The sequence below is a fragment of the Pezoporus occidentalis genome, unplaced genomic scaffold (assembly GCF_034315485.1).
Source record: "Pezoporus occidentalis ecotype Australia unplaced genomic scaffold, CSIRO_AGI_Poc_V1 ctg294, whole genome shotgun sequence".
Lineage (NCBI taxonomy): Eukaryota > Metazoa > Chordata > Aves > Psittaciformes > Psittacidae > Pezoporus > Pezoporus occidentalis.
In genome coordinates this window covers 425,086-439,550 of record NW_026914874.1, presented here as the reverse complement: position 1 = coordinate 439,550, position 14,465 = coordinate 425,086, and the positions used below count along the sequence as shown (strand labels likewise).

General features: G+C 45.3%; 2 protein-coding genes and 1 long non-coding RNA gene across 4 annotated transcripts in view; 2 read left to right on the top strand and 1 right to left on the bottom strand.

Annotated features, from left to right (window-relative positions):
- Positions 1-14,465, top strand: part of RHOC (ras homolog family member C) — a 421,559-nt gene that overhangs the window by 23,919 nt on the left and 383,175 nt on the right. The window lies entirely within an intron of this gene.
- On the top strand, positions 276-10,890 carry LOC134167682 (uncharacterized). Its single transcript, XR_009966252.1, has 3 exons — positions 276-489; positions 7,737-7,833; positions 10,614-10,890. It is a non-coding gene; the product is annotated as an uncharacterized LOC134167682 (long non-coding RNA).
- CAPZA1 (capping actin protein of muscle Z-line subunit alpha 1) lies at positions 1,808-14,264 on the bottom strand. Its single transcript, XM_062626572.1, has 10 exons — positions 14,110-14,264; positions 8,671-8,734; positions 8,363-8,414; positions 7,446-7,509; positions 6,152-6,358; positions 5,692-5,771; positions 5,175-5,253; positions 4,620-4,691; positions 3,945-4,007; positions 1,808-3,339 (listed from the first exon to the last, which is right to left on the bottom strand). The coding sequence occupies exons 1-10, from the start codon at positions 14,146-14,148 to the stop codon at positions 3,199-3,201; spliced, it is 861 nt and encodes a 286-aa protein (XP_062482556.1). The 5' UTR covers positions 14,149-14,264; the 3' UTR covers positions 1,808-3,198.

Sequence of the window (14,465 nt, the reverse complement as noted above, 5' to 3'; positions counted from 1 at the left end):
GGCGGTCGGGAGGGACCGGATCCTGCCCTATCGCCCCGCACTTCCTGGGGTCCCGCACCCCACGGGGGGGTCCCGCCTGCGTGGTCCAAGCAAGACTGTGGGAATGGCTCAGCCCGGACCCCCGAGGGGTGCATCCCCTGCCCCGTACCCCACAGGGGCACCCCAGAAGTGCAGGGCTGGGGGAGCCGAGCGGTGGGTGTCAGAGGTCTGGGCTTGTCGCCACCCCCGGCCAGTAACACTGGCTGGAGTTGCCCGGGGGGGGGGGGGGGGGGGCAGGAGAGGAGCCCAGGTGCTGGCAGGGCTGTATCCAATGATGAGAGGCAGGAGCTCTATAAATAGGGCAGCGGCAGGACCTGGTTTACTGTTCTTTCACCCTCCAGCCTGCCCAGTGAGGATGGTGATCCCCGACCTGCCCCTGTGAAACAGCTCCAGACGCTGGGACTGCTCAAAGCACTGCTTGGGCCCTGTCTGTGGCCTGGGTGTCTTGGGGTAAGTCTGCTGTTTTCCCTGGTTTTAGCATGGGAATTTCCTCTGCCCCAGGCCATGCCGAGAATGCGCTGCTGCCTGGAGATGCCTGATAGACCCACGGTGGAGGGCTCCTTGTAGGCTGTTTGATGGCTCTGAGGCTTGGAAAATGGAGATGTAGCCTCGGGAGAAGTTGCTTGTTGGTCTTTCTGTCACATATTGCAGGCAGAATCTTGGAGCTTTAAGGTTTGATCTTGCAAACCGATAGAAAAAGCTCTCTCCATTTGGTGCAGCTGAATAGTCCTGCTGCTGCCTGGGCTGGCTTTGCCTTCCCTGGCTCGCTCACGCTGCAGTGCCGGCTCACCACGACTCCTCCGTGGTCAGATTGACTCTTGCACACTTCAGCAGAGCCAGCACAGGGTATGTGCTGCTCCAGAGGTGGCCTCGGTCTCCACTGAAGCCTTTAGTCTCCAGCAGACCACAGGCCACAACTTTAAGGATTAGGATGCTTCTGGGTATGTGTCACTGCTGGGCTGGTGCTTCCTTAGTGCTCCAGTGGTGATTGGTCACACAAAGAGCTGGTTTTCCAAGGAAAAAATAGGAGCTGGGAAGGAGCTAAGACTGGGATAGCTGAGCCTGCTGTAAAGAAGGTTGGTGGGGGAGAAGGGCCAGGAGTGGGCAGGGAATGAGTTGCCCTAAAGGATGATTAGCTAAAGACTTGGAGAAGGACAGAGAGATAGAAACAGCCTTCAGGCTGGAACAGGAGGTGGTGAGCTGCTCACAGTGTAACTAACCCAGAGCGGGGAAAAGCCTTGAGGCAGATAAAAGCCCTGTTGTGTGCACAGCATTATCTTGGGCCTTGCTTCTGCTCCACATTCTTGGAATTACTGCAGCGCTTGTCTGGATGGGACCATGGCCACAGAGCACGGGACCTTTGTTTGTCCACACAACCTTTCAACTCTGGGCACCACAGGCAGGGAGGTGACTCTTTTACAAACACTGTCCACTGGAGCACTGGCCTTGAGCACCTCTTTGCTTGGTGGCATGCAGCACCTCAGAAAGAGATGGTCCTGCTTCACCTGGCACAGCATGCCACCCACTGCCAGTGTTTCATGAGCTGAGGAGGAAAGGTGCTGTAGGTGTTCCCATGAGGAGTGGAACAACCTCATTTGCTGCTTTCCTGCATGCACAGGGCTTCAATCAGTGCTCTTTGAATTGGAAAGTTCTGGGAGCATCACCTGTGGGTCTGCGTACAACACCAGCCCCGATTTCGGGCTGATGCCTGTTGATCTGCCTCCAGCAGGAGCTAACACAAGCAAAACCAGGAAAGACCAGACACAGATGGCTTTAAAACAAAGACCAGTGTATTTTCACTAGACTGTTGGATACAGAGGGTGCCTGGAGGATGAAAGGTCAGTCTCAACAGCAAATACAAATATATTTTATTTAGACAAAACTTCTCACAAAGGATAGACACACTTATTTTTGTGATGTTACTGTGCACAGCCTGAAGTGGAATGCACAGTCAGCCCCACCCCAACCCATTTGTGTATTTAAACCCAGGAAGACACTAGCCAGTTTAAAAACCACAACTGCAGGAAGGCCCAGTGATAACCAAGTGCAAACAAAGCAAAGCAAGCTCACCAAAGGTTTAATTTTGCAGTGAATACATGTTCTGAGTTCTGACTGAAAGGCAGACACATGTTTCTTCAGCCTCCCCTTACAGCGAAACTTGTAGGACTGTTGTTTTTGCTTTTACAGGGGGGAAGAAAAGCAACAGAGCAAGCACTGGGAGAGCAAGAGATTGATTCTAAAATCCCCTTTAAGATAGTAAGAAACTGGCCATGATTGAGACAAAATGGAAAGGGTTTTTTCTCTCACTTTGGTGCAAGTTTATTTATTTTGTACACTATCCATCCATACACCTGTGATACAAATTCTAGGAACCTGCCACAAAGCATTGAAGCACAACATACCTATTGTTCTGTAGACACTTGCATCTTTAATCACCATCCAGCCTACATGGATCAGCAGTGATTCAACACAGGAGCTTGTAGCTCTGTAAAAATGCAGATGCCTGATAACCGTACACACACAAGGGAGGGGAGAGCAAAAACGTTCACTTTTAGGGAACATGGCTCAAATCTTCAGGTTAAAAAACCCACTAATTGTGTCCCTGGAAGAGCTGGCTGCGTGGCGGGGGGGGTTCTGTAAAGGGTCTTGTAAACTCATCTGATATAGTACAACCTAAGCCTGCAGGCTTTTGCTCTGTGGAGGTCAGGCTACATGAGGACTCGCTGTCTCTTGCATTTACTGTATCTTGCAGCATAGCGCTGGGGGCTGTTGGCAGATTTGACAAACTTACTGGAGTACCTGGAGTGCTGTACATGGGTGAGGGGAATGCTCTGCACCCTCAGCTGTATTTATAATAGGGCTTTTCCAGCTAGGAAGTTTTCCAACCAGTGATTGAAAACAGCTACACTTCTGAGCCATGAAATGTGGCTTAATTAAAACAACCTATCAGTAAATGCAGTCACAACAGGAAGTTTATGCAGCAGGAAACACAAAACACAAAGACAATGCTATTTGTTCCACAGTTCTCTCTGAGGCTAGAAAACCTGTTAACTTTGAAAGCCCTAGAAAAACGCTGCACTGGTTTAGAAACCATCTACTTGGCATAGGACCACATTTGTTTTTTGCACACAAACATTTCCTCATCTCCCCGTTCCCGGGTTAAGCGTTCTGCATCTCTTTGCCAATCTTATAGCTGAGGATTTTGTTCCAGTCGATCTTGGTGCGGGTGACAGGAAGCTGCCGGCGCAAGGCTTTGAAAGTGGTGTCTGACATTGTCTGGTAGTTCTCGCTGATTGCTGTCTGCAAAGGCAAGCAGTGACAGCAGTAGTAAGACACTCTGAGAAAGCATCACCGTAAAGTCCACAACCCTTTTCTATGAGGGGAAGACACGCAACAGTCACTGGCGTGTGTAAAGGGTCTCTATAAACTCCCCTTATAAACCTAATGGTATCTCCTTTGGTGTTTCATTGACTTACCTGTACTGAGTTTCTTTATATGCAAGCTGGGACAATAGAAAAAGCTGTGACACAAATTTCCTCTTCAGTATTTTTAACTATCCCAGAGGAAGATTCATAGACTTGCCCATTCCTCTTCCATGCTTGTTCCAGGGATCATTTGTAGCCATTTAAGATAACCCCACAGCAAACCTGATTCTTAATTACAAATACCTTTAAAATTTATTCTTTAAACAAATACTGCTGCCCTTTCCTAAGTAATTCTTACAATCGATATCAGATTCAGCCAGAGACGGAATTAAAGGTCAGTTTTCCATGTTTCCATTAGCTGTAAATGGAGACTGGCATGATTCCATTATAGGTGGGTGGAACTAGATAATCCTTAAGGTCCCTTCCAACCCAAGTCATTCTGTGATTCTTTGATGCTTATTTAACCACCAATAATCTTACCTGGTACTCGTTTTCTGCATTTTCTATTATCTTAATAAATTCCTTGGCTGTCTGGACATCACTCTACAAAGGGGAAAAAGAAATTTCTATGTTTAAGACCAACTTACAGAAGCTATATGATGCGTTTCTTCTCAAATGATAGGCTGAGTATAGATGAAGTGGAAAACTTCAGTAACTTCTGCCTCATGTTGAGGTTCAAGACAGGGGGCTGGAATTAGATGACCTTAAGGTCCTTTCCAACCCTAACTGTTCTATGATTTCATGTACTTGCTGCAGCTTGTGCTCCAAACTGGAGCACTACTGCACCCTAGCGAGCAGAAGGGAAGTAGACCTTCATGGCATAGAATTAGGGATTTCAGGACTGTTGCTCCCTCCACTGTACTGAGGACTTATTTTCCCTTAGTATACCGCTCTTACTGTTCACAGACAGTTGCACTTAGACAGAAAAGCACATTTTGGCCTCTTGAACCGAATCTTGTAGGATAAGCTTTCCAATAGAGACTCCTAATACAGTCTAAGCAACTGAGAATGTGTCTCCCATGTGACTAAACACTACAACTACGCTGACTAGTCACCCTAAAATTATATTGCTCTCAAATCAAGACAATGTGGTCATGAAGTGTTTAAGGAATAGAACGGTTGCTTTATCATAAACCCATCTTTTATCATACTTACCGAAACCTGTACAGAGTCCTGGATATCTTTATGACTAACCAGTTGAACATTGCCATCTTCATAATAGTGAACCTGAACAGAGAAACAAAATGCAGGTTATCATTAACACTCATTTTGCAATCCCTAGAGCCCCCAATGCTACCAGAACGGCACAACAGCATCGTTGTGCCAGTCTTCTCTGCTTACGTGGAGACTAAAAGCAGGATGGATTTTCTAAAAGGTTTCATTCTTTGTCAAGACTGTTCAAGATTATGTTAATGCAGTAAACGCCTAGAGTTGAAATAAGAGCAATTATAAAAGAATTCATGGTATAGGTTTTAGCCATATAACGTGAAGCCGAGTTGGAGGCCTATAGGGTAATGCTATATAATAAACCACAGGCCAGACTGTAGATGATGTCTGAAACACTACATTTAACTTCTTGAATTGTAATAGCATCTTGACTTGAGGAGGACATCTTGGCTACACTTCAGCATCTCATTCTGAGTCAAATGCATTTGCGTAAGGGAAGCATGATGCAGCTCTTTTCTGTTACTGCCAGAAAAAGTAACCCACCTGGATTTTGAGCACTGCAGCCACCTGAGCCATTGGTGGTGTGATGGTAAACTTCCATTCTGATCTCCAACGACCGTTCCTAACACAAGCAAAGCATGAAAACCATTTCCAAAAAGCTCAAACAACAAAAAGAACCAAACTAACCAGAGCAAGTTGTTTCTGCTGTCAGCTTATGACCAATGTTACAGTGCCTTGCATGGCACTGAATTAAGTTTCTGAAGCACAGCAAAACCCCATGCAGCTTCAGCACAGACTAGCTCCAGTAGCTCTGGAATATGTAAGGGGGTATCTGTCTGCCTCTGCTAAAACCTTTCTCTCTGGGTATGTCACTGAGCCACACCGAAAGCTTTAGGAAAGTGCCAAGGGGGCTGCAAGGAAAAGAGACTACAGAATGAGAAAAGAACTTCTTTGGAAGCCCAAAACTATTTGCTCTTCAGACTGTGTCACAAAACATAGAGGATAGGTTTGTTCGAGGACCAGTAAAGGAAGAAAATAAACTACATTGAAATAGTCTTACCAGAAGTTTTTGGGCTGGAACTGGTGGCTCTCAATACAGGCAATAATTGTCTGCTGCCCATCTATAGATTTACCATAAACCTGTGTTTAGAAAAAAGAGTTAAAAAGGCCCAAGAGCAGAGGAAAGCCATTCTTCATTTCTGTTCTTGGCAGCATTGTGGAGGCTTGCTACTGTGGTATTGCACTGGGAACATACACCACTAATGACATTGTGCAACACCTTCACATGAACAAATTATGCCTCTTGTTACTTAACCAAAGGTGCTCAGGTGGTTGGTAGTCATGACTATGAGAAAGAAGATCTAATACTGTGTGCAAACAAAATATTTGCACCCTCTTTGGAACTTCTTATTCTAAAGTTGTTGAAAACACTCGTGAGGCTGGAGAATTCCAACAGCACTGCCCAGCACAAAGCACCTGACATGGAACAATGAACTTTCAGGGAAAGATGGATACTCAACAGTACAGAAGCCATTGGGGTAATGATCTTTCACATAAGCTCTCAATGCACTGTCACAGGCATCTCTCCATTGCTTCAAAGCCGATTCCGTGTCCTCAGGCTGGGGGTCACTTGCTTCTTTCCTTAAATGGTCAAACTTGAAAGAAAGTTTGTTTCTTGGGTCTAAAAATCTGCCATTGCCCAGATCACCATGTTCTGTGATTAAGACCTGTAAAAGAAGTTGAAATTAAGATATGCTGCTGTAAATGTGGTGCTTAGTGTTTTTCCCTATCAGAATAGATATCAATGTTTCCATAGATTCTTTCTTTGAGCTATAATACCACTTAAAGAAAAAATGATTTTCAGTAATAATTTCAACTAAGAGTAGCTTAATGAGGCTGGAGTTAAACTCTGCTCTTCACAGTAGTACTGCACTTAGTTTTCTCTCCCAGAAATGGCTATATTATAATAATGTGTAAGTTTAGCCTAAAGTTGGGCATCCTTACAGTACAAACAGATGGTTCTGCTTTTGAAGTTATTTTTGCTGTTTCCCTTTCTCGTTTCTGAAGGAATAAAAAAAATTTACTCTGAGATTTAGCATTTATTGTCATGCTTCATGCTGCAATAGCTCTCCTTCTGGTGAAGAAGGGTACAGAGATGTGGCTATTTCTAATATACACCAAGTAAAGTACACAGCAAAGTAGCACTGTACCTCCCCTCTCCTTTGTCTTATTCACCATAATTCTCTGGCTTCCCAAATACTGATTTTGGGGTTTTTGCAGGCTGTTCTGTAACTTTCTCTTGTCAAAGATATTTCTATGGACAGCCCTCTCAAATACTTGCCTCCCATGAACATATCTGGGAGAGCAGGAAAGCTATGGAGGCACCTGGCTTGGTGAACAGACCAGACATACTTTGTACAGTAGCTGGGAATGGGTTAAAAACGCAGAAAATGAATCTATTACTGCTTGTCAGTAGGAGCTGTAAGCAGGCAGCAACATAAGGATTTGCAAGTGAGCTTTAAATAAACAATAATCTTTAATTGCTCATACTCCTATTTAAGAGCATTCAGCAAGGAGCTTTACTTAAGGGACGATGAATTAGTTACTGGGTAGTATCAGACAATGCTTTAGAAGAACATTTTACTTATGCTGCTTCTATAAGAACAAAAGGTTGGTAACAGAATGATGTGGGGAGAGGAGAAGAGGTGGTAACTTCTAAGTAGAATGAAGCTAGCCAACATCTTGATGAAACATTTTTATTGGGTTTGCACAGTGTAGTAATACAAAACTCAACTGCAGAGTGTCTTCCCTTACCTGATCATCATACCCTTCTATCTTCACCGGAGTGAACTGATCCATGTTATACTGTGCAAATGCACTGTAAGAATTAAGAGAACATGAACTTTAGCTGTACATGCACATCTATTTGACTACAGTTAAATGTACAATCAAAAGTAGTACATGGTATGATTTATATTATAGAAAATTTCAACTAACTTAGCAAATAATACACATGAGCACTTTTAAAGGATTTTTCAATACCTTTTATTAAAGATAGCTATAAAACCCCAGGTCTGAAGCCAGGTTTCTTTTAGTGATGATCAGGGAAGAACAGAGTTCAAAAGTGGAACAGCAGGCAGCCTGGGGGAACGTGAGCAGGCCAAAACAGGAACACCCCAGCTCCCATTCAGACAGCAGCGAGGTAAGCAAAGGAGTAGCCTAATATTCACAACAATCTTCTTATGCAAAGACCTGCTGAGTGACATGTCACATAGCTTGCAGGAAGATCTTAGCATCAAAAAGCTTGTGTGCAATAATCTTTAAACACCTTCTGATGAGACTGTGTAAGTAAACAAGGTATTTTGAAAGCTCTTCTTTTCAGGGCAGTTCTTTTTCTAAACCTCAGCTAAGGATTACTCAGTATTTCAGGCTCCACTTGCTTTCCAAATCATGCTTCAGCAAGATCAGACATTCCTGCTGCTGCAGAGTTAAAACTTCTTGGCAGAGTGCCTTCCTGTCAGTTTTATATGGCCTCTACAGTATAAATTCTGACTTAGGGCTTTAAAAAGAATCATCCATGCCTTTCAATATGTATTTTGTTGGGAGGATAAGGAATTACAGAAGATTGCTCTCAATATAACAAATAGATGGCTTTGTCACAGAGTGATGGGTGTAGGAAAACATGCATCTCTGATGGTAATTTGACATGTGTTTGAAATATTAGTACTTACTGTGCTGCTCCTTCCCTGAGAAGATTGTCATTGCTGAGCAGTAACCGGACATCTGGAGAACAGAGAGTGCAGGTTATTGGGGTTTTAATCAAATGTTTCTCTTCATGCATTTAATTTCCAACTGGGCAAATACAAACATTAAAATGATTACACCATTTCATTAAGCATGTGTAGTCACAGGATGACAGCATGCATTTCCCTCACCACTTCCTAACCTTAAAAGCACTATATTGTGACAGAGCCTTAGACTCTTATAATACATGAAATGTGAAGAAAACACTACCAATCAATTTACCTTTTTTACTTACCATTGAACACTTCATTGAATTCTCCAGGGGGTGCATGAGTGATGAATTTTGCAGCTATACGCACCTACAGAGAAGCAGAAAAGGACTAGAGGTAATTTACTGAGTTCACACATACTGCAACCTACACTGAAGCAATTCACCATCAATATCAACTCTGACAGTGATAGAAGTGCCATATTTAGGAAGAAATCTAGGCATGCACTGTCAAAGTAGAAATAATCTCTTAAAACTAGATTTTTAGTGTAATGTAGCAGAATAATTCTAAATGTACTCAGGAAGAAGCTCAAACTTCACATGGGCACCTGTGAACTGTAATCAGTCAGCTAAATGGCAAGATATACAAAGAATAAGAAACCACTGGAGTAGAAGTGTAATTGTAACTAGATGGTAACTTACAGCACAACCTCAGAACTAAGGAGTGTTTGACACATCATAGTGGTCTGCGTAGGAAGGGAGCTTAAAGCTCATCCAGTTCCAAACCCCTGCCATGGGCAGGGACCCCTTCCACTAGGGCAGCTTGCTCCAAGCCCCTGTGTCCAACCTGGACTTGAACACTGCCAGGGATGGGGCAGCCACAGCTTCTCTGGGCACCCTGTGCCAGCACCTCAGCAGCCTCATAGGGAAGAGCTTCTGCCTAAGAGCTCATCTCAGTCTCCCCTCTGGCAGGTTCAAGCCATTCCCCTTGGCCTGTCCCTACATCCCCCTGTCCAAAGCCCCTCTCCAGCTTTCCTGTAGCCCATTTAGGCACTGGAGGTGCTCTCAGGTCTCCCCTTCAGGAGCCTTCTCTTCTCCAGGCTGCCCCAGCCCAGCTCTCTCAGCCTGGCTCCAGAGCAGAGCTGCTTCAGCCTTCACAGCATCTCCATGGCCTTCTCTGGACTCACACCAACAGCTCCATGTTCTTCTTATGCTGGGGCCCCAAAAGCTGGATCAGGACTGCAGGTGGGTCTCACCAGAACAGAGCAGAATCCCCTCCCTCGACTGCTCACACAGTCTGTTCGTGCTCTGGGGATGCAGCCCACATCAGGGTTGTTGGTTTGGGCTGGAAGTACTTTCTGCTGGGTCATGGGGAGCTTCTCATCGCACAAAACCCCCAAGTCCTTCTCCTCAGGGCTGTCTCAATCTGGTCTCCACCCAGCCTGTATTTCTGCTTGGGACTGCCCCAACCCATGTGCAGCACCTTGCACTCAGAGAACCTTACACCTTATATTGCAGGACACTGTGATTCCCTGTGATGCAACTTGTTTGTTGCTGATGACTGGCTGAACTAGATGCCACAGCTTCACAGCAAAAAGCATGTGAAGTAGCAGAGGCTGATCCCTCTAGAAATGGAGCAGTAAATCAATTACATCAACTGCCATGGCACTGCTTCCACAGCTAATTATACCCCATGGACTTTGAAAAGCCACGTTATGTGCTCAGCATGCACAAGGCGCTATGGAGACGCAAGGTAAAAAGCTGGGAACTGGCAGAAATGGACAAGGAAAAGGGCCAAAATGAACCAGAAAAGTCAGGTAAGAGCCTCCAAGTGAAAGCATTCAAATTTGAGAAGGTGTTGGGGTTGTTTTTTGTGATCCTCTAATGCTGCCTTGGTCCCTCCTAACCCTGAGCAGCAGACACACCATTTATGCCATTCTGTTGCATGTTACTCCTCCCATCTTGTAGTGTTTTCTTGGAAACTGGTCTGTAGCTCAGCCATGCAGTGTCAGAGTAGTGGAAGAACTCAGTGACATGAAGCTGTGAGTGATATAATAAATAAATGAAAAGACCTTTGAAGCTGGAACAGAAAAAACCCATTCTCTTCTAAAAAGTAATAAACCTGCACTGTGCTCTGAAATCCAATATACATGTCTTGCACTGATGGAACTTAGGTGGTCTAGGAATTGTTTCTGCTGAAACTAGTGAGTTTATGGTTTTCAAAATCAAATCTTTTATGGTTTTTACAGGCCCAAAAGGAACAGACTCCTCTTGGAACACTTGAAACAGGAAATGTCACAAATTAAAACTCTCCCTTGGAATAATAAAAGTCACATTCCTTGCAATAAGCACAGCTAAGCAGCTGGGCAATGAGCCCTCCTGCCTCAGCCATTTATTGAAGGTGACTACAGAACAGTGCTCATGACAACCCTGGTTACTTTTTCTACTTTTCATTCTGAGCAGTAAACCAAAGGAACGTGCATACATCCACCCTCTTCAGCTGAATTATGCCAGAGCTGTACATAACTTGCTTCTCTCAACCGTACTCCCTGCTTTAATTCTTAATTGTTGTTTGTATTGTTTGTCACATAATGATTTAAAGCAAGCCATGAAAGGAAATAAATAACAGCTTCCCAAACAAAGGGTACATTGCCTTATTCCAACAGTGTTGAGTAACAGCTCTGCCTTAACTGGACTGAGCATCTATTATCTTCATGCTTCAAGTAATTCTGCAATACAAATGAAACCCTAAAAGGACTTGTGTAGTTGCTGCAATACAGAATGGCAAAGTACTTTCTCCTAGTTTTCTGCTTCTAGATAAGGTTTGTTAGTATCCAGCAATCCTAAAAACGTAGCTCTGGCTGTTTCAAAGTTTTCACTATCTACAGAACTGTAACAAGGAGAGACTGCTGCCACAGTCTTGTTACATTTCACTGTCAGATATTTGGAAGGTGATGAAGATAAGGTATAAGTAACTAAGAGAGATACTTCTGCTTTATATTCTCTGTGGCCTTTGCTGAGAGCCAGCCCAAAATAGCTGAGGGGCTTCTGAAATGACACCATGTGCTTTTCTAAGAAAGCATGAGTGGAAGCACTAGCGCAGGTGTCTCCCTGTGCTGAAGTGTGGCACTGTGCTAAAGCACTTCATGCTGTGATGCCTGTCAGTGGGAGGACTGCACTAGAATACATCCTGCAAATTAACTCCCCAGATGAACAGATTCCCTTCTATGAGGTGCTTCAACATATGGAAAAATAAGGCCCCTAAAAAGACATAAAATATAGTATTTTATGAATTTATTCATCCGTGTTGTGGCTGCAGAATTGCACTGTACATGGAACCCTCATAAAAGGGACACTGTTTTAATAAGCTTTTAGATCAATAGATTCTCATAAACAGATCCTTGTGGAAAAAGTAGGAAAAAAAAGAAAAACAAACCAAAACCAAAGTAAATATTACAGGAGAGATTTTTAGTCTTCCACAAACTCTTTTTCCTTGGAAGGATGAACAAAATTAAGCCAAAACAGAATGGAGCCTGCATTTCAATCAAATGCTACCACAAAACCAGCCATCAACAAAGAAAATGCCGCCAGTGAATGGCGTTCACTTTTCTAAGGGATCCCTGGCCCTGTCTCTTGTGTGGAGCAATAAAATCACAGAATCCTGGAACGGTCTGGTTTGGAAGGGACTTTAATGTTCATCCAGTTCCAACTCCCTGCCACAGGCAGGGACACTTTCTACTACAGCAGGTTGCTCCAAGCCCCATCCAACCTTAAATACAAAGCATTTAAATCAAACTATTGAATTCAGGAGTGCAGTGCAGGAAACAGGCTGCGGAGTAATTAATCCTAAATGTCAAGCATTTGAATTGCAGTTGGTTTTGAGACTTGTTTTGTTTCAAAGTGGTGTCAGCACAGTAACAGGATGTTCATTTGCAGAAGCACCAAAACAAGACTTCTGCAAGCTGACCTACTTCCTGGCCAGCGCTGCCATTTCAGGTGCTGTGCACCATGCCAGCAGAACTCGCTTCCTGCTGCTGAAATGGGGAAAGTGGCTGAGAGAAGCTGCTCAGCCACGAGTGTAAGTGGCAAAATGGCAGCACGATGAACTTAAGTAGACAATAGGGTAGGCTGCAGAAGACCTTAAACTAAAATGAACCCCTTAACTTACCTAATATACAGAGAATAAACAAGTGAGGCTTGGCAGGGGATGCAATGAATTCATTTTGTTTATATTGAAGCACTGGCAAACTCAGACTTAAAAAAGGAACCATATATAAAAGGTCCAGACCTATCTAAAAGGTTATGAAATGGATCCTATAGTAAATCTTCACTGTATGTTTCTTTTTCAGATTCTCTATCCTTTTCTACCCATGCTAGGCATGGAGCTGCTTTAAATTGAATCTAGGTTGCCTGAGCCAGGACGTCTAATAGAATGTAAGCTCCGATTTCAAGTGAAATCTCATCTACTCTGCCAGGTACAGCACTTGGGGGAAGCGCAGTTCTGAAAAGCCACTTCTTGAAGGACACTGCTTCCCTGCAAGTGCTTTGAAAGAACCGCAAATTTCAGATGAATGCAGCAAAAGGAGGAAAAACCCCACCCAGTGATCCCAAGTCCTTGCACCACCGGCTCTCAGTCCCAGACTAAATCCCAGGCCTTGATGCAAGCTTCAGGTTTGTTTTCATTTTCACATCAGATGCAATGATAACTTCAGTTGTATCACTTCAAGTGAAATTCAGCCAAATGATGCCAGGGGAAAATAGTTTATACACCATTGGATAGATCTCAGTTACGTGCTAAAGGCCAGATGAATTCAGTTCTGGAATTTCCGTTTCCAACAATGCTCATGCCATCTAAAATATTAACTAAAGGATGAGCTGCACCTTTAAAGCTCTGCTTGATTCACAATGAATGTCATTGTAAGGAAGCTGAAACAGGCAGTTTAAGGGAAAAATGAAAGCAATCTCCAGATTTGCAAGATCCTTGAAGATCCATGAGCTTAATACCTCCTCCAGATCATTAAGAAACAAAGCAAAAAGCTACATGTAATCTCTGTTATGATGTAAGGAAAAGTAACAGTGGATTTTTAACTACTGTTGTAGGCTACTAGCGTTACCTGGCAGAAAAGGCAAGTTTCATGTGTTAAATGGCATCAGTGCTGCCAGTTTGCTTCTGCTTAGTCCCTCAGTGACATGGGTTAGTGGGGGACTCGCAGACCCGGGGGAATGGCTGGACTTGATTTTACAGCCCTTTTCCAACCTGGCTGATTCTGTGATTCTATTCCACCCAGTATAATTTGTAGGATCAACATCAAAGTTACTGTCAGCAGCTGAGGCAAGCAGAAAACGTGAAGACACGCTCTGAAGGCGTTTTGGAGCCCAATAGGTTGCACAGCACCTTCTGAAGACGCCGCTAACTTTGTTGACCAGGAAAGAGAAAGCGGAAGACCAAAGAATGTATTTCCACGCACAAAGACACGCCGAGCCACCTCAGCTGCACCGAAACAAACCGAAAAGCAAAGAGTTGCTGCGGTAACCGCTGATCCCCGGCCGCCGGCCTCTCACCAGGGCAGCAGCGGCCCGGCCGGGCTCGGGGGCCCGCCCACCCAGAGGCGACGGGAGACCGGGCCACAGACCAGCATACCGGGAACGGGTGATCCTCCTCACCACCTCCCGCCCGCTACCCTCCCGCGGGTGCTGTGGGGACAGGGGTCCGATCCCGCCGTGGAGCAGCGGCTCCTTCCCTACCTTCTCCTCATCCGACACCCGGTCTTCGAAGTCCGCCATTTTGGCAGCTCTGGGCCCGGCCCCGCGCGGAGCATGCCGGGAGCGGCCGACCGCGCGCCGCCGCCGGGTTGGCCCGGAAGCGCGCTCAGCGCCATCTTAGCTGCGGGCAAGACGCCGCGGTGGCGGCCATTGCAGGAGCGGGCGGACCGGGAAGGGCCGCGCTGGCGGAGCCGCCGGCAGTGGCAGCCGCGGGGCCCTGCGGGGCTCCCCGGGACGCTCGACCCGCGCCCCGCCGGTTCAGGAGCGGTGATGGGCCCGGGGAGCGCTCTGCCCGCGCCTGTGGAGCCCGCCGCGCCCCGCCCCGCCGCCCGGCCCGC

Excerpts from the sequence above, each read along its gene's own strand:
- CAPZA1 (XM_062626572.1), bottom strand. The coding sequence starts at position 14,148 with ATGGCGGACTTCGAAGACCGGGTGTCGGATGAGGAGAAG. Across the intron at positions 8,735-14,109 it reads GGGTGTCGGATGAGGAGAAG|GTGCGTATAGCTGCAAAATT; the intron begins GTAGGGAAGGAG and ends GCTTCTCTGTAG. Across the intron at positions 5,254-5,691 it reads TTCCAGCCCAAAAACTTCTG|GAACGGTCGTTGGAGATCAG; the intron begins GTAAGACTATTT and ends TGCTTGTGTTAG.